At 32.1% G+C, this 25,222-nt stretch overlaps 1 protein-coding gene across 2 annotated transcripts; it reads right to left on the bottom strand.

The window, feature by feature from the left end:
- Positions 1–211: 211 nt before the first annotated feature.
- On the bottom strand, positions 212–13,513 carry LOC126741970 (uncharacterized protein C2orf42). 2 transcript variants are annotated; one of them, XM_050448465.1, is made up of 8 exons: positions 13,050–13,513; positions 11,496–12,005; positions 11,311–11,442; positions 11,139–11,257; positions 6,873–7,112; positions 6,691–6,816; positions 6,517–6,636; positions 212–6,461 (listed from the first exon to the last, which is right to left on the bottom strand). In XM_050448465.1, the coding sequence occupies exons 1-8, from the start codon at positions 13,237–13,239 to the stop codon at positions 6,417–6,419; spliced, it is 1,482 nt and encodes a 493-aa protein (XP_050304422.1). In that variant the 5' UTR covers positions 13,240–13,513; the 3' UTR covers positions 212–6,416. The 2 variants fall into 2 exon arrangements, with proteins under 2 accessions (XP_050304422.1, XP_050304421.1); XM_050448464.1 differs by having other exon boundaries at positions 212–6,636; positions 13,050–13,511.
- Between the last annotated feature and the right edge of the window lie 11,709 nt (positions 13,514–25,222).

Genomic DNA, 25,222 nt, shown 5'->3' with positions numbered 1-25,222 from the left:
CGCCTTTCTCCCGTGCGCACCATTCGTCCAGTGTTTGAAGTCGACCGTCGCTCGTGCTATTACTTTTGTTTCTCGCATTTTTCTCAATTCGCTACGCTTTCAGTGAATATTAATAATAGTTGTGCCTTTATTTTGGACGCGGTAGTGATGGATTTGGATAGACCAGGTAAGAATCCACTAATTTCGATATAATTTAAATTGTTCTAAAATATTTTTATTTAGTTAATAAAATTTAAACCGTAACAAGTATTATGAAGATTTTTTTGGGTATTATTTTTGCTTACTAATGGATTTGATATACTTTCCACCTAGATCCAGCTATTATTTCTATTACGATTAAAGGTTTTAGTCCTGTAGAAGTAAATGTTTTTATAATTAGTCGCGGAAAAGCGCGGATAAGTACTACTAGGGCACAATGAATTGATTTGTTTTTATCTGAATAAAAATAAAATAAAAACATTGTTATTGTAAGAGTAATAACAGGCGAACATTTTTTTGTTATAGATTGCCAAGGTCCCTCGGAAGTAAAACTAGTGACCCGTAGAAACATGTTCGACCGTATGCAGGCCCTGGGTCTACCAAGTTTGGAAGAAAAACTAAATGCTTTGAAGGATCAAATTTTGTCCTGTGACAATTTTACAGAAGATCAAATTGAAAGTTTTAAAGCCAGTTTTGCACGTTTTAAATCACAAACGAAGCAAAGGTGGGTAAAGGCCCATAAGAAGGAAAACGTGTTTTTTTTTTAAATACAATCAATCATGGTTAGAAGGAACTATTGAAATTCCCGTGGTTATTCAAAAAAGGCCAGGCCGACCACCTAAGATGTTTGAAGAATCAAGTGAAAGGACTAAAAGAAGAAAAACCGAAGAAATACGGGCTTTATTAGCCAAGGAAGTTATCATTCATGCTGCTCAGGTTGAGTTGCGAAAAAGCGGAAAACGCGATGCTTCCGACATACTGAAGGAAATAACCACAAGTAGCCCGTTACGTGCTACGAAATATAAGAAGGCGTTTTCAGAAACAAAAACCAAAGAGCCTACCCAACTTGCTCCATTGGAGGCGCTATCAATGTTTGTGGAAGCAGATTTAACTCGAAGACAATATGAGGTAATCCGAAATACGAACAAAAAGTTTTTTCCTTGTTACAGTCTTTTACAAAAAGAAAAACAAAAATGTTACCCACCAACAGAAGAATGCAACGTAACCAATACCAGTGCCGAAAGTAATTTGCAAGCTTTGGTTGATCTCACCGTAATGCGTTTATCTACCTACCTGAACGAAGTCCTAATAACGCTGAGAGAGGAAGAAAAAGACAGTTTAAAGGTTATTTGCAAATGGGGCTGTGATGGCTCACAACAATGTCAATTCAAACAAAAATTTGAAAATGACGCCGACTCAGACGCTAACATATTTCAAAGCTGTTTTGTACCTCTAAGACTAGTTTGTGGTAAAGAAGGTAAAAATATAGTCTGGGAAAATCCTACTCCCTCATCTCCCAGGTACTGTAGACCAATAAGGTTTCGATTCGTAAAAGAAAGTACATATGTTACGCAGGAAGAAATTGAGTATATAAATAAGTCTATACAGGGACTTCAACCAACACGTGTTAATTTACAAGAAAAAGAATTGTTAGTTAGGCATGTCTTTATCATGACAATGGTGGATGGAAAGGTCTGCAATGCAGCTACAGGCACTAAATCAACCAGCAAGTGCTATATATGTGGTGCAACCTCCAAAGAATTTAACCAGTTAAATCTAGAAAAGCCAGTCTGTTCTGAAGCTTTAGAGTTTGGACTCTCAATTTTACATGCGAGAATTCGCTTTTTCGAAACTATCCTCCACTTGGCATATAAATTGCCGGTGAAAAAATACAGAGAACGAAAGACCGAAACAGAAAAAAGTATGGAAAAGGAGAGAAAGCTTGAAATTCAGGAAAGATTTCGCCGAGAAACTGGACTCTTAGTGGATATGCCAAAGGCTAATTTCGGTGATAATACAAATGACGGCAACACGAGCAGGAGGTTTTTCGAGGACCCAAAACTGTCATCAGAAATAACTGGCATTAGCTATGAGCTAATCTAGAGACTAAAAGTAATTTCAAGTGGTTATATAATTAATCATGAAAAATACAACATATATGCATTGGAAACTGCTAGGTTATATGTTAGTTTGTACCCTTGGTACCCAATGAGTCCAACTATGCATAAAGTACTTATTCATGGTGCAGTTATAATAAAAAATGCATTATTGCCCATTGGACAGCTCTCCGAAGAGGCTGCAGAAGCCCGAAATAAACATTTCCGAGCATACCGTCAAGATTTTGCCCGAAAATTCTCCAGGGAGGACTGCAACAGGGACATTTTTAATCGGCTTCTTTTAAGTTCCGATCCGGTATTAAGTGGCATAAGGAAAGTAAACAGAAGAAAATTGGGATCTTTTCTACCAGAAACCATAACACTTCTGATGCCTGCCAGTCCTCCAGACAGCGTAACTACTGCAGATCCATCAGACAGCGAAGATGATATTTTATTTGACGAATGTTAGTTTTTTTATCATTATTAATTTTATTATTATTAATTTTTTTCATATTAAATATACTTATTAAAATAAGATGTTATTTACTTTAAAATATCCTTTGGCATAGATAAAAACAAAAAAATAATTTTGGCCGCATGGATTAATGAAATACCCCTATGTGCGCTGCTGAGAATTGTCTTATACAAGTGGCGCAGTCAATTGGCTTACACGTCATCAAACTCACTGCCGAAAAAGAACTTCACTTGCGGAAAACGCAAACTTTTTATGATCGAAAATCTGGTGCCCGCACTAAAGCTCGAAGAGACATATTTTAAACATATCACAGAATTTGAAGCCATATCAATCGACTATCAAAAAAACATTTCCCTTTCGAATATATCTGCCAATGACGTGTACTACAAACGTCAACTCTCCATGTTCTCCTTTATTGTCCATGTTCTTTCCAAGGCTCTATCATATTTTCACACGTATCCTTAATACATTGCAAAAAAAAGAATTTGAGGAAGTGTGTTCTTTCCTTTTTGATTTTTGTATGAATTTGTTGCTCATGGAAGTAAGAAAATTCTATATTTTTTGCGATGTTGCAGGCGGATAAAATCAGAACTACATCTTCGTTCGTTTTACCCCCTACATGATACACGTTATAATATTTTTCGACTCAATACAGTTGACATATCGGCTGCGTGGGCATTCATACTTAGAATGCGACAAGAACATGGGACTGATAAATATAAAGTTGAGAATGGAGAGATTGGGAACAAACTATTTTGACATCTATGGTAAAACCAATGCCATTTACTGTAGTTTCGGTAGATCCGTTTTGTGAAGGAGTGGACTGAGTTTTTCTGTACAAAATATGCAAAAAAGTGTCCATTCCCGATTCAAAAAATAAGGGAGTTTAAAATAACTTTAGGGAAATGTACGACTTGTATCTCATCGTGATTCCTACAATCGAGTGATGTTAGAATCTCCATGGTTAAAAAAAACTGCAGAAAAGTTTAAATAAAATTATACCCAAAATAAATCCAAGCAGCACACGATTTGAATTTTGCCTTCATAATCTTATTTCGAACTGATTCCTATAGATTTAAAAAAATACAAAGACCTTATGTCCTTATTAAAATTATGTCAGTGTGATGAAGTAAAACAACTTTATACCAGTCATCCACATGTAGCTTCCAACTATTGCTCAAGCAAATCCTTCTCAGAAACCTGAAGACAAACTTCCTAAAAACTTAAGTCGTAAATGTACTAGAAATGCACAGGTCTCTCTAGCAACCAAAGTGAAATTGGTCCAAGAAGAAACTGAAAAATGTACACCTAAAAAAAATAACCACCAAGAAACATTTCATTTGTAGGTAAGGAAATAAAATAGTAAAAAAACTATTCATGATTTCTGAAGAATGCTTTTCTTGTTACAGATACACTGAGAGCCTTTTAAGTCATCCCTGTCTTAATTCAATAAGAAGCAAATCGACCGAAAAATGCTACATTAAGTAAGAATGAAACAGTTCATACACCTAATACTTCAACTCAAAGATTGTTTTGTTTTTTTCACAGAGAACTACATTGAACAATACTTTTTTTCACCTAAACAAGGAAAACGTTACTTCAAAAATGATCCTATTTTGCCAGAAGTTTCACTTTTTAGTTTTTTGACTCTTTGCTAGTTCTGCGATGGTATAAGATGCTTCTGAAACACGAATACTTTTATTATATGTTTAAACAATCAAGGTATGACATTTTTAAACAAAAAACCTTTGTCTCCTGGACATTCCTTGTTTTCACCTGATATCTGATATATAGATTAACGATGACTGAATGCAGGCGTTTAGCATTTCAATTAGCTGAGCTCAATGAACTTGATCATCTGTTTAATAAAGAATTTGCCATGGCTGGGAAGTCCACATCCTTTTTGCGTCGACATCCAGAACTTTCAATCAGAACACCAGAAGCAACATCTGGAGCTCGAGCAATAGGGTTTAATAAAGTGGCTGTAGGTAATTTTTTTAACTTACTTATCGAAACTGTAGATAAATATCAACTAACGATAAAATCTATAATGTGGACGAAACCGGAGTGTCAGTTAATCCAAAGGGAATGTCTAAAATTATTGCCACTAAAGGGAAAAGACAAGTCGGAGCCTTGACGTCAGGGGAGAGGGGTGAGACCGTCACTGTTGAAATATGCTTTTCGGCTTCAGGAGCATACATGCCTCCCATGTTTATATTTGGTAGAAAAAAATGCAACAAGCTTTCATGGATGGAATTGTTCCTGGCTGTTGGGTAGAGCTAAATGATAGTGGGTGGATGGATAAAAAAGTATTCTTTATTTGGTGCAAAAAATTTGTTGAATTTGCCAAGCCCTCAAAAGACCGACCAGTTCTGCTTCTTTTGGATGGACATTCATCCCACACAAAAAACCTGAAAGTTATTAATTACGCCAGAGAACATGGAGTTATTTTGATCTGCTACCCTCCCCATTGCACCCATCGGCTGTAAGCCCTAGATGTAGCTTTAATGAAACCAATAAGTACATATTACGCTGAAGAAGTACTCAAATGACTTAGAGCTAAGCCTGGTCCTGTAGTTACCTTACAACAAATAACTAAATTATTTTGTGTAGCTTACTTCAGAGCAGCTACACCGCTTACTGCCATGAATGGATTTTTAAAAACTGGAGTTTGGCCAGTCAATAAGGATGTTTTCACTGATGCAAACTTTTTGCCTTCCGAAACAACAAATGTTGAACAAAATGAAAACTTACCACCTAAAAACAATAATAGTGAAACTATGAATGAAACACAACCATCGGAAATTAATTTAGTTAAAGAAAAAACTCCAGAACCCATTGATATTTTCAAACCAGGTACATCAAATGATTCAGAGGTAAACTTTAAGATTGTTAGTCCTGAGGGTATAATTCCAATCCCTAAAATAAAACTAGCTGAGAAAAGAGTTTCTCGTAAAAGAGGAAATACTGCTATTTTCTCATCTTCGCCTTACAAAAACGAGCTAGAGGAAGCTGAGCAAAAAGAGAATAAAAATTCTAAATTGAAAACTCTTGTGAAGAAAAACCTTGCACAAGCACCAAAAAAGAAAAAAATTACTAAAGCCTCCACTATTCTGAAAAATAATGACTCAAGTGACAGTGAAGTTAGTGATGCGGAGTGCCTCTACTGTGGAGATTTTTACTCTTCGTCAACGGAAGGATGGATAGCATGCTCAATGTGTCACCACTGGGCCCATAACTCACGAGCAGGATTTGAAGACGAGTTATGATTATTTGATGAGTTATGCAAGTAAGGTCCAATCCCATTTTGCCCGACCGTGCAGGCAAAACAGGGCAATTAGCATTGTTTTGACTGTAACAAAAAACTTGTATATTTTTTATTTTATTTTAAGCTCTTATAACTTAGGCATGATATGTAGAAATATTTTTTCGTTAATTAAAGTTTCTGTGTCAATTAATACTAAAGTTATCATTATTTGGTGACAAACTACCCCATTTTGCCCGCCTTTCCCCTATATAATTACGTAAATACTCTTACATTTCCATTGTTATATTAAATAGGGACAAGATATAAGTACCAGCAAATAATTGCATATTCTAAACAACTTCTTTTTAGAACAAATTTCCTTATTGTCAAAAATAAAGGTATTTTACTCTTGATCAAAATGCATAGTTTGTGAAAAACCTACGACTAATAAAATTTCGTATTTGATTATTGCATTTTAGGTTTTGGATTATGCAGAAGTTTTTACAAAGAATAACTTATTTTCCTACAACTAATAACAAAAAAGTTTACTGACTGAATAGACACACTGTATATATGTATATACATTAAATACTTTTCCTACCATATTTATATTGCACTTTCAATTGACTAACACTGGATGTGGTAAACATATTAGGCAACCATTCTATAATAAAAGCATTATTACAGTTGTCACTTTCGTCTACAGTAGATTGTCCTACATTTAAGAAAAATATAAAGGATGACTGATAAAGGGAGGTTGATTCATTAGTTTCATCGTCGTACTCAATGTAACCTTTTTCTTGATCGTGAATGAATTTTTTTGCTATACGAAGTTTTACCTGTAAATGATTTTTTGACATTTAGATAAATTTTATTTAATTCTTATTACTAACCTTTGGTGTGTCAAATACTTCTTTAACATGGTTGACGTTCATTATGCTATAATAGATTGAACCTATGTCAGTAGTTTGTTCTTCATAGCCTTCGGGAATTCGTTTTTTAAACGAATCGAAGAAATCCTACAAACAAAATTAATTATTAAACATCAATACACCATTCTTTTCTATTTAGGTACCTCTGGTATATAAAACACTTGTGTATTAATTATTCCACAATTAATAAACTGCATAGTTTTATTAATCGATTCCGTGACAAATGCTAACCAATCAAAAAATTGCCACGACACATTATTTTCGTCTTTGTTGGGCGTTATTTCGTTAAGAACTTTTATTTCTATTGGGTAGATTTTTGGCACTATCTTTTTGCATCTCTTGATTATATATTTTTGACTTTTTAGTGCCGATTTTGATATATCCTAAAAAGAAAATACGGGTTGTTAGTTGTTACTGTAATTTTTTTTAGGACAACATAAATTCAGTATAGGACAGTACAATAACTTTTAAAGTTATGTTAGTGTTAAGAAAAGTTATCAAATATGAATCCCTCGATTTAAGTTAGTTTGTTATTTATGGATATTACGGAATCTGATACGTAATGTTAAGAGCTTATTTATAAACGATTTCTTCTAGGGAGCCGCATTTCCTGTAAACTTGAGTTTGCAAGTAACTTATTATGATAAGTATTTTCAAGACTTGTAAATATAAAACAATGGAATTTTGCACGTATACCAAAGGTTTTAAAGTTTAAAATGAAACAAATATCTGTATTTATATTTTGTGATCAATGCTGCCACATCCTTTTTGTCTATGGGTTTATTCTTTATGTTCTGGACTTTACTTTGACTTTGAGTATACTTTCTCTTCCTTTGGTCATGTCATAGTATGCAGAAAAAAATATTTAATTTATGGGTACACATTCATTCATAGGGTATACACATTCATAGCATATACACATATACACATTCATAGGGTATACATTCAAAAAGTTTGGAATATTAAAAAGTTCACTCGCTTTAATCTTTAAATATCCTAAAGCCGAGTCCGCACTATAGACGGGTGGAGGGTGAATATTAGTGGGTAGAGACTAGAGAGTAATATACCTTGGACGCACTAGTTCTTACACACACTATATTATTACAATGACCAATTTAATCAAGTTCGGTCGTAAATTGTAGCTTCCATGAGTGAGTTTAAAATCATTCCCCAACATTTTTGAGTTTTTTCTTAATTCGTCTGCTGGGTCCCATATAGGTTTGCGTTTAAAAACAGCCGCAATTAATTTTTCCTCTATTTTACTAACAAACACTACCTCGCGCCTGGTTGAAAATATCCAACATGACTGATGTCTGATACTCAGGTGGCTTACTTGGCGAGTTGCTACGACAAGAGTGTACGTAACAACTTTTCAGATAGAGCGCACTGGTATTGCCCCGTCGCCTTATCGCCCCGTGGCCCCGTCAAGCCATCGCTGAAATTGTATTACCTGTATAATAAATAAAACGTTTTTCGAGGTTGAAAGCTAAAATGGTTGTTTTGATTTAGATAGATTTACTGGTGACACGTTAATTGAGTTATTTTGGGTATATTAGTATTAATAAAATCTGTTTTTTAACAGTTTTATTCATCTTTGGCCCGTATCAAAAATATACGTACATTTTGATTGTTTCAAATATTGCGTAAGTTTTTGACTTTTGAACTACTTCTACTTAACCGATTGTAACAAAATTTTACACAAACATTGGGTTCTTGTCTTATGACAATACAATATTATTATATTCACCAACCTTATGGAATTAACCCGGCATCGGCAACCAGCAACCCCTAAGTAGGTACCTTAATAGAGGGAGGAGATAGCTTTATGATTTTAAATTAGAATAAGGACAAATTTAATAAAATACCTCGTTTTAAAAGTTTCATTCGGCCAGGTGAAATTGTGCAGTCATAGAAGTAATAAAATGCTAATTAAAAGACAAGCCAAAAACCAGAAAATAAAATATAATAATCTACTTTTGGTATTGATATATTAAATATGTAGGTAGTATTTCTAAATAAAATTATGACCTCTGGATCAACTTTTAACAATTTATTAAAACAACGTGAGGTGCACATTCGCCAAAAAAAATTATAGCTGATGCGCCAACCTTACAAACAGAGAGTCGCCCAAAAAAAGAGGCTTCATCTGGATAGATGAGATCTAAGAATCTAAAAGGTTTTTTGATATGGGGTTTTAAAATATTTGTTCAGAAAGGACAAAACTAGACTTCTGTAGTTTTATTTTTTTTAATTAGGCCTAAAATCATATATAAAACAATGCTTAAACATACAGAAAATTAAGGTAATTTTCAACGCTATATTTTAGCTGTTTAGAATTTAAATTTCAAAAAATGGATTCTACAGATGTCTAGATTAATCCATTAACTAACAATTTTATAAAAAAATAATATTAAAAAAGCGCTAGTTTCATATACATAAAATTATAGTTTTGCACTGTATAGGGAATAAAAATAGGCAAAAGAAATATAATTTTTATTTAAATAATAAGGGTTTTTAAGGAAAAATGCGATATGCCTTAGTGCGAGAAAAAAAAGTACCTACCTATGTATTATTTTTTTCCCTAAAGGGGCGTATATCTCATCAGTAGGAATTCCTATTAATGAGATATAGGTATAGGCCTCCAAAAGACGCTCCTAAAAACATTTTTCAAAAGACAAAATACTGTCCCAAAGAGTATGAAAGTAAATACCACACTCTCGAAACAAAAATCGACGGGTCCGACTAGACTTTAAAAAAAATTGAAACCCCTTATAAGGTAGGCATGTAGTAATTAAACAAAACATATTTTATTACTACCAGGTATATCCGTAAAATAACTCAATAACGTGTCACCAGTATAATTAAATCTATCAAAATCAAAACAACCATTCCGTTCGGCTTCAAAAACCTAATATCTAAATACAATCAATACAGGATAATATAAAGTGCAAGTACATATTTAAATGAATCGACGGGGCCACGGGGCGATCAGGCGACGGGGCAAAACAGTGCGCTCCATCGGAAAAGTTGTTACGTAGACACTTTTGTTGCTACGCTGCTTAAGTTGGTAGGAGATCGCAGTGCGGCTGTTCTGGTTAAAACCGCTTGTCGGAAACATACCTTACGGGTCATTTGGAGGGTTGCTTAGCGCCTGGCTACCCACTACCCTCTAGGTAACTTGCTTGCACTGCGTCATCAGGTTTAGAGCACTTATTAGCAATCATTTCAATATGTCAGTTGTCTTACTTACATACATACCATACATATACTGTATAAAAAATATAAAATCAATAATATAATTTGATGCATTGCAATATGATGCATATGATGCCATCAGTATATTGTACAGAGTACAGATATAGTTAGGTATCTGTATATCACTTTTTTATATGTATTTGGAAAACAGAAATAAGAAAAAAAGCTCTGGAAGAGATTTCTTTAATTCACATTTAGATCTCTGGCTTCGCACAATGTGCACTGAAGACCAATAAAGTTCTGAAGGACGATATTTATATTACAAAGTCAAATATTGCTGAAAATTAATAAAATAACAAGGAAAAGTTAAAGCTTTTTATTTTGTCTGTTGACAATATTTTCGAGCTGTATTAAATGATTTTTTAGATATTTTCCTGAACAGTGACTATTGTTCATCTCATTCCAAAAAATGAAAATCTATCTTGGGTAAAAGAAGCTTATTATCAGTGAATCAAGGTTTTGGAAAATACTATACATTTCCAAATAACTACGTTTAAAAAAGGAGGATTGAGTTAAGTGAAAGGAAAATCACGTGTACGTATTAATTACCCTTAATCATCTACAATTGTTATAATATCTACAAGGTTTAGATAAGGTCAAAATATGCTTTATCTCAAGAAGTGAAATTACTTATCAACAAAGCTGTAATTAAAAAAAACACATAATAATTACAAAAAACAAAATATAGACAAAAATAACAGAGAGAAAGATTGGAAAATATTGTACACCTCTTTGGTTATAATATGAGTTAGCTAACAACCCATTGATATAAGTGCTCCCATTTAAATAAAAAATTATAATAAAAACAAAACAGTCAGTATAAAAATATAAACTGTCTTCTGAGAAATTCGCCTCAAAACTGTAAGAAGCTTTAACGATCATTATATTTTTAATTTTCTTTTTAAAATATTGAATGATTAAATAATTTCTTACTGATAGAAAATTATGTATAGCTAATTGCTGATATAGGGTATTAGAAGATTTATTTAAAAACAGTTCCAGATGTAATTATTGAATAGCATTTTCCGTGTTTTTTATATCTATCCTATGGAAATACACACACACACACACTAATAGAATACTTATGATTCTTACAATGGAAACTTTGTTAAATTACACACGTGGGTTAGTATACAGTTTTACAGATAAAATACCTTAGATACTGTTTGTTTTTTAATCAACTGATTTGAAATTATATTAATATATTTCCCTTTGACAGCAAATGGTTCTATTTGTTTTGTACCTTTAATAGTATTTGAACAAGTTGCTTTATCTAAAAAAATACCCTACTACCTGTATGATCTCTTCTAAGAATGCAATACTTACTTCTTGATGTGATCTCATTAGCAAGAAAGTTGTGAAATTCATTAAAATAGTCTTGATTACTGGCAAGTGCCGCTATGCAAGCATAGTAATGGATACATTTATATTTTATACCCATTGATTTATCATGGCATCCTAAAAACCAATACCTACTAAAATATTCACAACATTGTGATATTACAGGTTACCTGCCATTAAATATTCAGTACAGTTACAATGATATTTCTCAAACCCTTTATTTTTGCCCTTCAAAAAAGTAAAATGCAAGTACCCCAGTGGTTGTTTTGGGGTTACTTGACATTTAACAGCTATGACATTAGTAGCCACCCTTTGAACCAATGGACGTTTAGTGTCACAAGCAAGTAACCACAGTTTTTCCTTGCATTCTTCTGGTATTTTCAGGCTGGTTAAGATATTTTTTTCAATAATTAAGGGCTTAGCAGTCACCTGGCTTCTTAAGGCTAAATTAATGTGACTACATACTTCAGACTGTATATAACTTGGCTCCTCTTCATGGCACTTAAGAATGGAGTTGTCAAATGAACTTTGGCAGCTATCCACAAAACAAAGAGCAACATTTGACAATAAGTTGCTTTGATCTTCTGTGCAATATTGTACATGGGGCAATTGCACAAATCCTCTGCACTCTGATATGGAATCTTTAGCAACATGAACGGAGAATACTTGTCGAACAGTGCCTAGTATTATTATTATTTTAGAAATTTCAATGGAAGTTGATTATTATTAAATATTTAAAGGGCTTGTTTTTAGAAGTTGAAGATTCTCTTACTTTATGCCTCATTACTAAGTAAATTGTTAATTTAGTAATTTTATTATAACATTTTCACTTTGACTGTGGGTGCTTGCTGATTAGCCTATATTTATTAGTCCAAATTTTAAAAACAAATTTAATCTTTACAAAAGGTCTATAAAACAAATAACAATGTTTGGAGATCTAGGATAATTATCTTGATGAGTTTGTTAATACATGCAACTTAGTAAAAATAAATCTATATCCAAAGATACTACAAATTCTATCTAAATACAAACAATTCAAGACTGCATACTCCTAAATTCCCAAACACTGCAGAACCCATGGTTCAGAACATTATTCTAATTCAGTATTTTAAATTTCAATTAAAAAACAATTTTTCACAGCTTTGTCCATAGCGGCACACTTTTTCTCCCTTTTTTGAATTAATCCTGTCAATCACTTTGATTTAAAAGTGGCTTATTGATTTAAAAACTTGATTGGTGTCACGTCATATTGGTTAGCACATTATAATTTAACTAACACCTAATGTTTGAAGTTTTAAGCTCTCAGATGGATAGGTTTCATATTTAGATAAACTAAAACTGACTATCTAAGTGCTACTTTTGACAACACCAAAGATTTGACTTATTTTTCAGCACTTTCTAGTTGCATTCTGTATAAAAAAGGTGCTATATTGTCTGCAAAACTGAATATTTTGCCCTGAGAATTTAATTGAAATAGATAATTCATACATATATTGTAATTTTGGTCATAGAGAGATCTGTATTTATATTATCACAGATTTAACTAGCTCACGCAAGCTAGTTAAATCTGTGATATTATTTATTGCTGTAGGAAATGTAAATAAAATGTATACAGATAATATTGTCTTGGAATGCTTTTAAAGAATATTAGGTACCTGTACTATATTAAAATACCCATTATTAATATACTATTTAAATACCATATCTTAATGGAAACTTCATACCTGTTTCTAGTTGAACAGCATCAAAATCAATCAAGTAATTGGTCGCATGTTTTAGAGAAGTCCCACACTGTTGATTTTTGCAAAAATTGCCTCTCGTTCCATTGTATACCCCACATTTAGAGCACTTTTTTATACCCCTTTTGGTAGGTTTCCCTAATCCTTGCAAAAGGTTTGTTATATAACTACTCATTTTAATGCGAAATAATTAATTGCACCAAAATCTAGTAATGCTGGAAGCCCCTGTAATAAATTTAAAAATAAAACATAAAAAATGTAATTTGGGAATTAATTTTAGAACCAAATATTTCTATTCTAGTAAAAATAGCAAAATTCAAAATTTGTTTACATGTTGTCAGCTGTCAACCATAGTCGCAAAGGTGCAGACTTACATGAGCGTTTTACGACGATGATTTGGTATCGTCAGTGGCGATCGACATTATTGCGATATTACTAATTTGATATTACTTTTAGTATATCAAAGTCTATACATATATTTCAACTATATTCATTTACATATTTCATTTAAAATATATAGTCTTGGATTATATATTTCAAAGCTTCGTCCTTGAGATTACTATTATCATTAATTGAGTATTTGGGAAGATGCGCAAAAATGTCGCTTTAAATGTACCCGAATTATGAGATAAAGTCGAAATTATACCCATTTGTAATGACGTGATTTTTGTTTAGCATATTCCAAATAGCGGCGACAACAAACTTGTGTCTGTTGAACACAAAATATAAACCTACGTAAGTATAAACCTACGTAAATATAAACCTACGTAGTATAAACCTATGTGAGTAGTTTATATTTTGTGTTCTTGAAAGTTATTTCGAAAAGTGTTAGATAATGCCTAAAAAAAGATATAATAGGTATAATGAACAATCGCAGCTGATGATTTTAAATATATTGGCTTTTTTTCAACTGGAAAAGGAACAAGTCCGAAACGGAATTGCACTTCAAATTAAGAATGTGATACAGAGAGCCGTAGATGCAACAACGTTGAGCACAACAACGATCGCAAATATAAAGAAGAATGTGATGAAATCAGATCAGTATTACGCAGCCCATATATCTTATTACCAAAATTACAACATATTTGAAACATAGAATTTGGGACACAATTTATTCTATGTACGCCAGAAAAGAATATGTAATATTGGCAACAATAAGAGAAAAGTTCAGGGAAGAAATTGAATATTTTGAGTTTTCCATTGACTCCTTAAGAAGATGGATCAACAGTATAGGCTTCAAGTGGAAAAAATCAAATAACAGAAAATATTTGATGGACTTGCCAAATATTGTTCATAAAAGAATTAATTTTTTAAGGGAGTATATCAAAAATAGAACTGTAGGTCCGGAAGGTTTTACTCCAGTTTTCATTGACGAGACGTGGATTTTTAGCAAGGGATCATTTCGTAGTAGCTGGCAAGATGACACCAAGCACACGGATTCAAGGAAAAACAGTGAAGGTAAAAATTATCTGGTTATCTTTTTAGATTTTTTTTTGAATAAAAACTATTGCCCCTTAAGAGCCCTCTAACTTCATAATTTCAACTGTTTCATAGTTTCATATAATTTCTCTCTCAGACAATATGAGCGAATTTAACTCCATACACTACTCGTATGTGCATGGAACATTACTTATTAATTTTATTAAATTTATGGAAGAATGATTTCTAAAAGAAGAGAATTGAATTATCTTTTATTTTTAAGGTCATCGTTATATCGCGGTCCACGCCGGAACCAAAGATGGCTTCATCAAGGGTGCAAATTTAATATTCAAGAGTGGATTAAAGACGGGAGATTATCATGACAATATGAACAGGAAAAACTTCGAAAACTGGTTTAAAACTCAGCTGGTTCCAAATCTTTCCTCAAAGTCATTTATAATCATGGACAATGCAAGTTACCATTCTGGTTTATTAAAAGAAATCCCGAGAAAATCTTGGACAAAGCAGAGACTGACCGAATGGTTAAAGAAAAAGAATATTGGCTTTCCAGAAAAAGCCATGAAAGATAAAATATGGAGTATTGCACGCAGAAACTGCCCTAGTGAAAAAAAGTTCTTCCTTGATGAATAATGTTAAACCTTTAGGACACAAATTTTTGCGACTGCCACCATATCATTGCCAGTTTAATGCAATTGAAATGGTATGGTCGGAATGTAAACGAAAATACGATCAATATATTTCCAATTTTAAGGAGTCACCTTCAGAAGTTCTGACTACATGGGAAAGGGTAATAAACGAAATTTCTATAGATCATTGGCAAAAATATGTTTTTCATACAGAAAAGGTAATTGAACAGGCTTGGGAGGCAATACAAGTGTGTGATGCCTATGACATTCTGCCACTTGTGATTACGACTGACGAAGATGACGATGACGAAGACAATATCTCTGATTTCAGTTCTGACTCTGACAATACTGACGAGATTGAGTAAGCTTTTTTTGTTCTAGCAAATTTTATTTTATGATCGTCGTTTAAGTATTCAATCATATCGTTGCAATTTCATTAACTTGGTAATGCAATATGGCGTGTTTTTTTTTGAGTTTGTGTTTATGTTTTATTTTTTGGAATGGTATTTTCATTTTAATGTGTTAACATATTCCTTCAAGCAGCATTTTCTTTCATGAACAAGTAAATTAAATTGTCAGTATTTAAATTTTTCCCAGTGAATTAAAATAATTTTATACCATTATTCAGAATTTTTGTAAGCTCGGTTTTGTTACGTCTACTGCTCGTGCCGAATTCTACTTTTCAAATATGTTGTAGATTTGGTTTTTGCGGTCTTTTGCTTGGAAAATATATGAGCAGCGTTATCCTGATCTGATTTTATCCCATTCTTCTTTATATTTGCGATAGTTGTTGTGCTCAATTTTGTTGCATCTGCGGCTCGCTCTATCACATTCTCAATTTGAAGTGCAATTTCGTTTCGGACTTGTTTATGTCCCATTATTTATGATTAATTATAATAATATTTGTTAATTGTTAAGTTTCTTAATAATACAATAAATACTACAAGATTTTTTAACATTTTTTGGGAATGAAAGTATATACACGAATATAAAAGTATAATAATATGCTGCTAAAATAAATCATTTGTTAATTTCTGAACGTATAAAAATACGTAGCAGTCTATTAATTTCTGAAGGCGATGGTAATGTTTCTAACCTAATATTGATTGGCAAAAATATCTACGCCATACGTTTTTGTGGACATTTTGAGTGATTAACATTAATTTATCATCTTTAGTAGAGTTGGAGTAGTTAAAAGCTGTTTCTTTAGCATAAAACAAAGAGTGTGTTTATAGAGGATGTCATAATAAAAAGAAACATAAAAATAATAATGTAAGTTTCTTTAACTTCTGCGTGTCTAAATTAAATATACTTTTTGACTGGATTCAGAACTGGAAATATTGATATTTTTTTATGGAGGAGACACTGCTAATAAATAACCGAATAATTAAAAACCATTTTTTGAAAAATGATTATTAAATGAACTTAATACAGGCTATTTTGTTTCAATTTTTTAGATTTAGTTTTTAGATTAGTTTTAAGATAATTTAGCCTTTACAGAATAGTGCCGTACCTGTTATTAATTTAAAAAAAAGTTTCGAAAACCGTGACATTATTAATTAGGTATTACGAGTATTTTAGGTACTTTATTTCTGGGCTAATTAGATTTTACAAATAAAAAATATATAGGTTTACAAAAGCAACTTTAAAACTATTAAATTGAGTATTTCAACACTCAATTTAATTGAAATTTTAATTTCTCATAATTGTTAAGAAGAAACGAATTACACACGATTCTAAAAAACTAAGAACTTATTATTTGAACGACTCGCTATTTAATTTTTTCGAGCTCAGAGGTAATTTTATAAAGAAATATGGCGACATTCTCATCAACCAATATGGCGGATGAGAATACCTGTACATCTATAGCCTTAGTCAATAGTATTCTTCTTATTTTGAATAGTGTTATTTGTTTTTCAGAATAAATTAGTTACCTGCGACATTTAGATTTAAACATCTACATAATAAGTAATAGTGATGTCGAGAACGAAGGTCCGAAATATAATTAAACGATCAAACGACCTTACCTGTAAAGTTTAATCGTAATTATATGAAACGCTTCGTCTGAAGAGATCACTCCCATTCCTAATCCATTTTATTGGGAAAGTGATACTCCCTTCACAAACTTAATAAATATACCTGGACTGCCAATCCATTCAAAAATAAATGACCACAGTAATGTTGGTCACTCTGACAAATGGCAGTGGTGCCAATGGGCCCGTTCTCGATTTTTTTTTTATTTTACAAATCGAAAGAAAAACACCTATACAGTAAATTCCCAAATTTTTAGATTTTTATTCCTACTTTTAACCCCTTAAAAAAATTAACAAAGTTGCTCCACGCGAAAACGGGGCGGAGCTTCGGGTGACGTCACGATGCAGCAGACGAGACGGTGCGACCGCGCCGCGGTATCGGGAGACGGCCAGAAACAGTATAAATCGAATTAAAAAACGTGTTTGTTTAGTCTGTTGCGAGTATTCGTGTGGTGTTTTCTGTTCTGTAACTTTTTTTAATTTAATTTCTGGTGTACCATGAGTGACAAAAAAACTACGAGGAAATATTGTATTGTACCTGAGTGTCCTAATACCTCAAAAAATGCCCCTGAGAAACTATTTATAAACGTGCCTTCTGATCCTACAGCTAGGAAGGTTTGGCAAAAAGCTATGCGTCGAGAAGTTTTTGTTTTGATGTAAGTTAAAGTATGCGATGATAACGCAGAATAAAAAATATTTTATATCTTTAACCTCTTTTAGGTAAAAGAAGACATAGAAAATTATATGTATTTAAAAACTATGAAAAAAGGTAATATTCTTATTAAGCCAAATGTAGTACCGAGATTTTTTGATTGCCAAAAAAGTCGAGTAACAGCACATAAAGCGAAACAGTCGAACTTTTTACAAAAAAAAGAACAGCGGTCTTTGATTCATAGTTTACTACTTCCTGGGACTTCTGCTGAAATCGAGGATGTTGAGCAAGAAGATAACGTGACAAGCGAAACAGAACCGAAACAAAAAGATGTAGGCATTCAAGTTTTATTTAAGGTAGAAAGTCGCAGCAAGGGAATTCAATGTATGCCAGATGATTTGGTGCCAGTGGAAAAAGAGAAGAAAAAAGAAAATGTGCATTTAAGCAAAATGATTCGAAGATAATGCGGTTTGCTGAAAAAAATAATTCTATCTCTATTTCCACTAGCGGCTCTACGTCCACATTTAGCTTGTCACAGCTAAGTATGTCGGATTCTGACAATACGCAATATATGGAGAATATGGACTTTTCAGAAGAAATACGAAAAAGATCTACGTTTTTAATAGAAAGAAATCCAAAACTTTATATAGGTATTCCTAGCCATTCATTGTTTATTGTAAATATTCTAGCGCAAAAATGTAAATTAGATGATTAGATATTTTTTTAACTTTCAAAAAGATAAAACTAAATTTATCCTATAGAATATTAGCTGACGATTTTGGCATACAAGTTGCTAGGGTATGTAATATTATTCAAAAAACTATACCTTTATTAGCAGGTTACCTTTATCCATTTGTGCAATTTAAATCATTAAATGATGTCCAAGAAAAACTTCCTATTCCCTTTAGGCATAGATATAAAAATGTTCAATGTATTATTGACTGTTTTGAAATATCGATACAAAAACCAAGCAACCCAATACTACAGTCTCTTTCATGGTCAGAATATAAAGGTTGTAACACTATGAAATATTTAATAGCATGTACACCAAATGGTTTTATTTCTTACATTTCTAGTGGCTTTGGTGGTAGAACTACTGATAAAATGATAGTTGAAGAATCAACTTTTTTGGCAAAATTAGATCCAGGGGCTCAAGTAATGGCCGACAGAGGGTTTAAGCATCTCGAAAATCAACTTTTAGCCAATAATAATCAACTGGTTAGACCACCATCTGTTTCATCAAGTCAAAAAAGTTCGAAGAATGAAGTTACAGAATCAAAAAGAATTGCAAGCTTAAGAATACATGTTGAACGAGTGATTTCTCGAATAAGGGAATTTTCCATTCTTCAACCTCATGCTAGTGTTCATTTAAGTTTAGTTAAATATTTAGATTTAATAGTGCAAATAGTTTGTGGAATTATTAATTTACAAGATTATTTAGTGAAATTGAAAATACCTTAATGCGATATGAAAACATTGATAAATATTCGGATCTTTCAATCCATAGCTTAGCAATTTCATACAAAAATTCATTACAAGCAGAAATAAGCTCAACATGCTTTGTTAGTAGTAATAATTAATAAGTAAGTACACAGAGTAATATTTTACATTATTTTATTAAAAATGTTTTCCAACCAAAATTTATTCAGTTGTTTTATTACAGATTTCACAAGTTTTTCATCAAAATCACAATGTTTAATTGTAATTTTTTTTGATTTTTCAAAATCGGGATGTGAGATGACAAAAATTCCATGCGCTCTATTACTAAGATACATTTGTATCTGAATTTGATACAAGTATTTTTTCTTAATATTTCCGTCGGAATCTATGTAATTTAAACATGATTTTTCGGTTGTTGGACTTTTAATTTCAACTACAGATGTACTATTTATAGCATCAGGAGAGGCACCTATTAGAGGATTTTCTTGAGAAAGAAATATTCCTGCTTTCGAGAATTTTTGCCCCATTTGGTTTTCCAATACTTTTAAAATGTCACTTTCCAGATTTAATCCCCTCTTCATTGCTTTTGTTTGAAAAAGTTTTGCCCCTAAAATGCTTTCGACTAAACATCCATCTAAAACTCGACATCTGGTCACAGCATAAGCCTTTGATGCAGTAATTCGCCCATATCTCATTTCCTGCCAAATATTGCTCTCACTCTGTTTTCTAGTATCTTTTTCTACATCTAAAATTAACTGATTTTTCATTTTTGTTTTAATAAATTCAACAAAGCATGTTGAGCTTATTTCTGCTTGTAATGAATTTTTGTATGAAATTGCTAAGCTATGGATTGAAAGATCCGAATATTTATCAATGTTTTCATATCGCATTAAGGTATTTTCAATTTTCTGCCTTTTAGCTGTATATATATATTCTTGTAGTACCGAATCATTATACACCGCTTTAATTTCTTTTCCAAAATCAGATGATGAAATAAATTTTTTTGTTATCGGAGCAGATGATAACTTTGACTTTTTCCAATAACATACTTTTTCTGTTGGAGAAGGTTCTTCACTACGTCGATGCAACCACATCAAAAATGCTACTTCATGTTTACATCCTCCTTCTGACGCTGCACAGCCCTGACATTTTGCTTCCACTACTTCTTTTTCATTAGTGTTAATAACACAGAACACGTCGTAATTTTTTGACTTTATTTTATATTCTGGCGTAATTTTAGCTGTTAGTTCACAAAGTACTCCTTGCTGTTTGACTTGTACATATCCAATGGCATTATCACCATAGTCTTTTCTACCAGACCTGAAATTAATGGTTTTCCTATCAAATCGGAAGATTTATTTTAAATAAATAAATAAATAAATATTATTGTCTTTATTAGTACCAAAAATGTACATAGGCGAAGTCTAGCCAAAGCTAATCTACCTAACCCAATACACTTATTACAAAATAAATTATTTTAAATACGTAGATAGCAATCTAATAAATTATCCAAAAAGAAATAATTATAATAATAACAATAAATAAATATAGTTTAAAAAAACACGCTTTTAGAGCATATCAAACTAAAAAGTAAAAAATAATTTTTAATATAAGCTGAAAACAATAATAAACGGAAAATACTAGTATTAAGGTGAAAAAAGCGTGGGGCGCTTTGTGCCATATTTTTTTTTCATATATCGAGCAACCCACTCTTTTTTCACATTAATACTAGTATTTATGTGAAAAAAGCGCAGTATAGTCGCCAGCGCCAAACTTTCCAAGTTATTTTGTTATCTTACTTAAAATGAGACGCCCGGTACCTATCACTCTTTACTCTATTATTTTTACCTATTACTATAGTGGTATATTATACCTATAACTTGACTACTTACCTTATCAATTTTATTCCACGCATTTCTGTACTTATAAAGTCTTTATTTTTATTAAAATAATCCAGCACCATGAACATATCTACTTCTGGCAAATTCCCAGAATCTGCCTTTATGAAGCCTCTTTCGACTGAAAACATTGCACAAAACTCCACTAATCAAAACAATAGTTTAACTAATAATAATAGTGTTTTATTACATTCAGGCATCAAACAAAATAGACCCTTTTTTATAGCGGCGAACTAGATAATACCAAATAATAACATCAAAAACACTGAAATGTCCGACTCAAATGCGTTCGGGGTCGGCCGCCCGCAGAGAGCTGCTGCGGCGTGACGTCAAAAATGGAGGGAGCGGCTTTTACGGATATTCAATATTTAACGTCGAATATCTAAAGATTGGATATACATAGAAAGCTGAAATTTTTACAGTTTATTTAGGATGTTAAGTGTTGTTGAATTCTATGAAAAAAATTGCGAAAAAAAAAAGTCGGCAACAAGCCCATTGTAGGGAAACAAAGCAATTAAAGTATTTGGGAGCTTATATTCACAAAAACGAAACAGAAGCTAACTTAGATAGTTACATTAGTTCTAATATTTTTCTTGTACTTTTAAGAATCTCGTTAAAATTTACGAAATTAACTTACACGGATAGATCCATGCATTTTAAAATATGTGTTTTATTGTTCTCATAAACTTGTATCTTGCGAATCCGAATACCATAAAAATAATGGTATTCATTTAAATTTTTGAAGTTAAACAAGAGTTATTTCAATTTTATCATTTGGTTTTTATTATACCCATTTCAACAATTCTAATCTCTGGCACATATATTTTAATTTAGAATATGGTTTAAAAATAAATGTCCATGAAAATGATCAGATGGTAAATGAACTACATAAAAGGATGTAACTAAAAGGTATGTTCATGGTTTAGATAAAACACAAATGAGCTAAGCAATATATTAAAATGTAAAATAAGTTTTATCATTTAAATAAAAGTATAAAAAGGGAAATTAGTAATTTAATAGAGAGAGCAAGAGACAGATGTGTTAAAACAGGTAAATGTTGTAAATAATAATTCAAATGGAATGGACAGGTAAGAGGTATAAAAAAAATGTTATAGATGTTGCACAATTTCTCTTAACTGTTAACTAGTTTCGCGATCTGACGAATCCTAATTCTTTCTAGAGCTTTCCAGAACACGGACAATATTCTCGTGCAAAATCATATTGTAAGGATATAAATTTAAGGCATTTTAAAATTAAGGCAGTTTCGTTCTTTTTTAAACTATGATTTTTGTATAAATTGTTATATGATTTCATTACTTATGAGTGAAGAAAGTGCACGACACTGCACGAGTCACGACTTTTTATACTTAGTTTATGACGGATCACATGTCAAATGTCAGCATCGTCAACTTTCTTATCTTTATTTAATATATCTTTTGTTGGCAACACTAAAAATGTTCAAAGTGACCAACATCAAAAAGACACAACCACTATAAAAATGGCGGCCACCAGGCAGGGATTATTTTTGGTCGTGGTGGCCATTTGCATTAGCAGTCCAGCTATATTTATTAAGTCCGTGCCTTCCTTACCTAAATATCAGAGATCTTAAATTTGAAGGGCGTCTGCTCGACTGGCAAAGGTAATGTTGGGTTAGGAATTTTTTGATTTTTAAATTAGTAGCTCCATATATCACCGAAAAGCGGTTCTACACAGTAAGTAATAGTGATCTCTTCAGACGAAGCGCTTCATAATTCATATAATTGCGATTGAACTTCATAGGTAACTTCGTGTTCCTTCAATTTTTACCCGCTAGGCTCATCAAGACTTCGCAAAAATCATCCAGCAAAAAATTTTGCTTATGCTGGTGGAATTGCAAATTATGAGTACATATTGTAAAATTGTAGCGAACTGCGAATGTTGGATAGTTCTTACGAGTAAGAAGAATCCGAAAATGTTCAGTCGGTATATAATACTCTAATATCTAATCTAATCAAACTCTCTATAAGGAAGAAACAAAAATAATAATCCTTCTGTTGTTGTGAGTTGGGCACCTTGTGTACCTCCACTGCCACCCTAGGTCTATTCTGGCTCACTCCTAAGGTTATACTTTCCCAATCAAGTCTGTCCTCTTTAGGAGTTCGATAATTGAATTATTAGGAGAAGCATTCTTAATGTCTTCCGTCTTAGACATTGCTGAAGATGGCCTGCCGGGTTTTCTATAGTGCCGGATATCTGCATAGGATATGCTCTGCAGTCTCGTCCTCTTATTAGGACGAAGAGTAGTTATCACATAATAAAAATTATATAAACAAAACAAAATGCCCTTGAAAGGCACAAAAAAAATAAAATAAAAGTACCTATATGAAAAATGAATGAAAGTGCATACCGATTTTGCTGATAACCAGAAACTCTTTGCCTTAATAAATAAATGCGGAAGATGGCTTCATGAAGATTTAAATAGATTAATATCATGATGTGAAATGCAATTTTTATTTATCCTAGCACTAGAAATATGTTCCTCTTTGTATGTCAAATAAATAAACTGAAACAATTATAGAAGGGCTTCTTAGAATTAACGTAGGAAATCCCCAGCCTGTTGTTGAAAAAATATGGGGCGTGATAATAATCCTAAAAATTGTAAAAAAAGTTCCTTTAAGTATAGGGGGAAAAATGCATATTAAGGGAGTTAGAAGCACTGAAAGGTTGAATTTAAAAAAACGTTTTTTTTTATTGTAGGCTTAAAACACGAGATAAAATTTCGAAAAAAAATCTTCTGCTATAAATTTAAAACACTCTAAATCAAATGTTAATACTAAAAAATTATTTGGAAAATCAGAAAAGGTAGTTTTTGCTTGGGCAGGGGGTCGTGTCGTGAACAACTTTTGTGAGGTAATTTTTTTCGCAACGTGAATTCATTCTTTAAAAATTACATACTTTTTCCTAGAAAAAAGGTTTTCTTGTTGCAAATTGCCCAGAGTGATGGTTTTCCATAAAATTGAAGCAGGTTTGCTCTGATGGGTTGTTAACTGGTTAATGAACAAAAATTTATGAAAGATATAGCGTTTCAAAAGTAGTCAAGTAGTTATTGAATAATTAATAGAAACACCAACATTTCAAAGTGACCCCCATTCATTTCGATGCAGACATCTGATCTTCTTCTGCACGATAGGCGTACCCTGTGCTATATCCCTGGTTATACGAAGTTGATTAGAACAGTCAATAATGCGTTACCATAGTTGCTCTTCAGTATTAATCATCAATGAGTAAACCAAAGTTTTCAAGTGGCCCAGAAGTAGAAATCTAGTAGATAAAGACCTGCCTTTTACTCTTCACTGCCATTATCAAGTATATTGTTTTTAGTTTTTCTTTTACTAATCACTCTTTATAAAAATGAGGATTAATATTATTATTATTAAACTCAACCAGGCGACATCGATTTATTTCATTGCTTAATTAGATACTTGATTACGCTAATTACCTTTTCATATTGTAATAGATCGGAAAATGTTGTTTTTTAAAGTTAGAAAAACTTCCTGTCAAAAACCTGACTACTAAATAGAGAGAGCCATAAACTAGAAAACATCATGTAATTAGTGCCTAAAGGCCAGAGACTTGGAAAAAGATCAAGAAAAAGAATGTATGTATGGCCACAGATTAAATATACCTATTTAATGTTATATTCAATCTGTGGTATGGCTCCAGAATGTTTTTAAAATTTTTTTTTCAAGAGTAATGAGAATAATAAAAGAGCCGCGACATTTAAAAATTAACCATTAACTTTATTTTGACTTTAATTAAATATCTTTATGTAGAAAAAGGAAAATTCTTAACTTTTAAAATTCTTAAGTTGAAAAGAACAGTTAAAGTAAAATTTTGATGATTCTTTTGAAATAAAGGGAACAACAGAACTAAAAAAAGTTTAAACTGAAAAACAAAAGGAAGATGGCGCACATGCGTAGTCAAAAATTGTTCTGGAATAAATTTTAACAGCAGCAGTAGCAGAAGCAGCGGCGATGACATTGTGTCAATAAAGTGTTAAGGCTTGTATTAAAATACACTGGATGCATAA

Source organism: Anthonomus grandis, chromosome 11 (genome assembly GCF_022605725.1).
Source record: "Anthonomus grandis grandis chromosome 11, icAntGran1.3, whole genome shotgun sequence".
NCBI classification, from domain to species: domain Eukaryota; kingdom Metazoa; phylum Arthropoda; class Insecta; order Coleoptera; family Curculionidae; genus Anthonomus; species Anthonomus grandis.
Note: the sequence above shows the minus strand (reverse complement) of the source record. Positions and strands in the feature narration are given on the sequence as shown.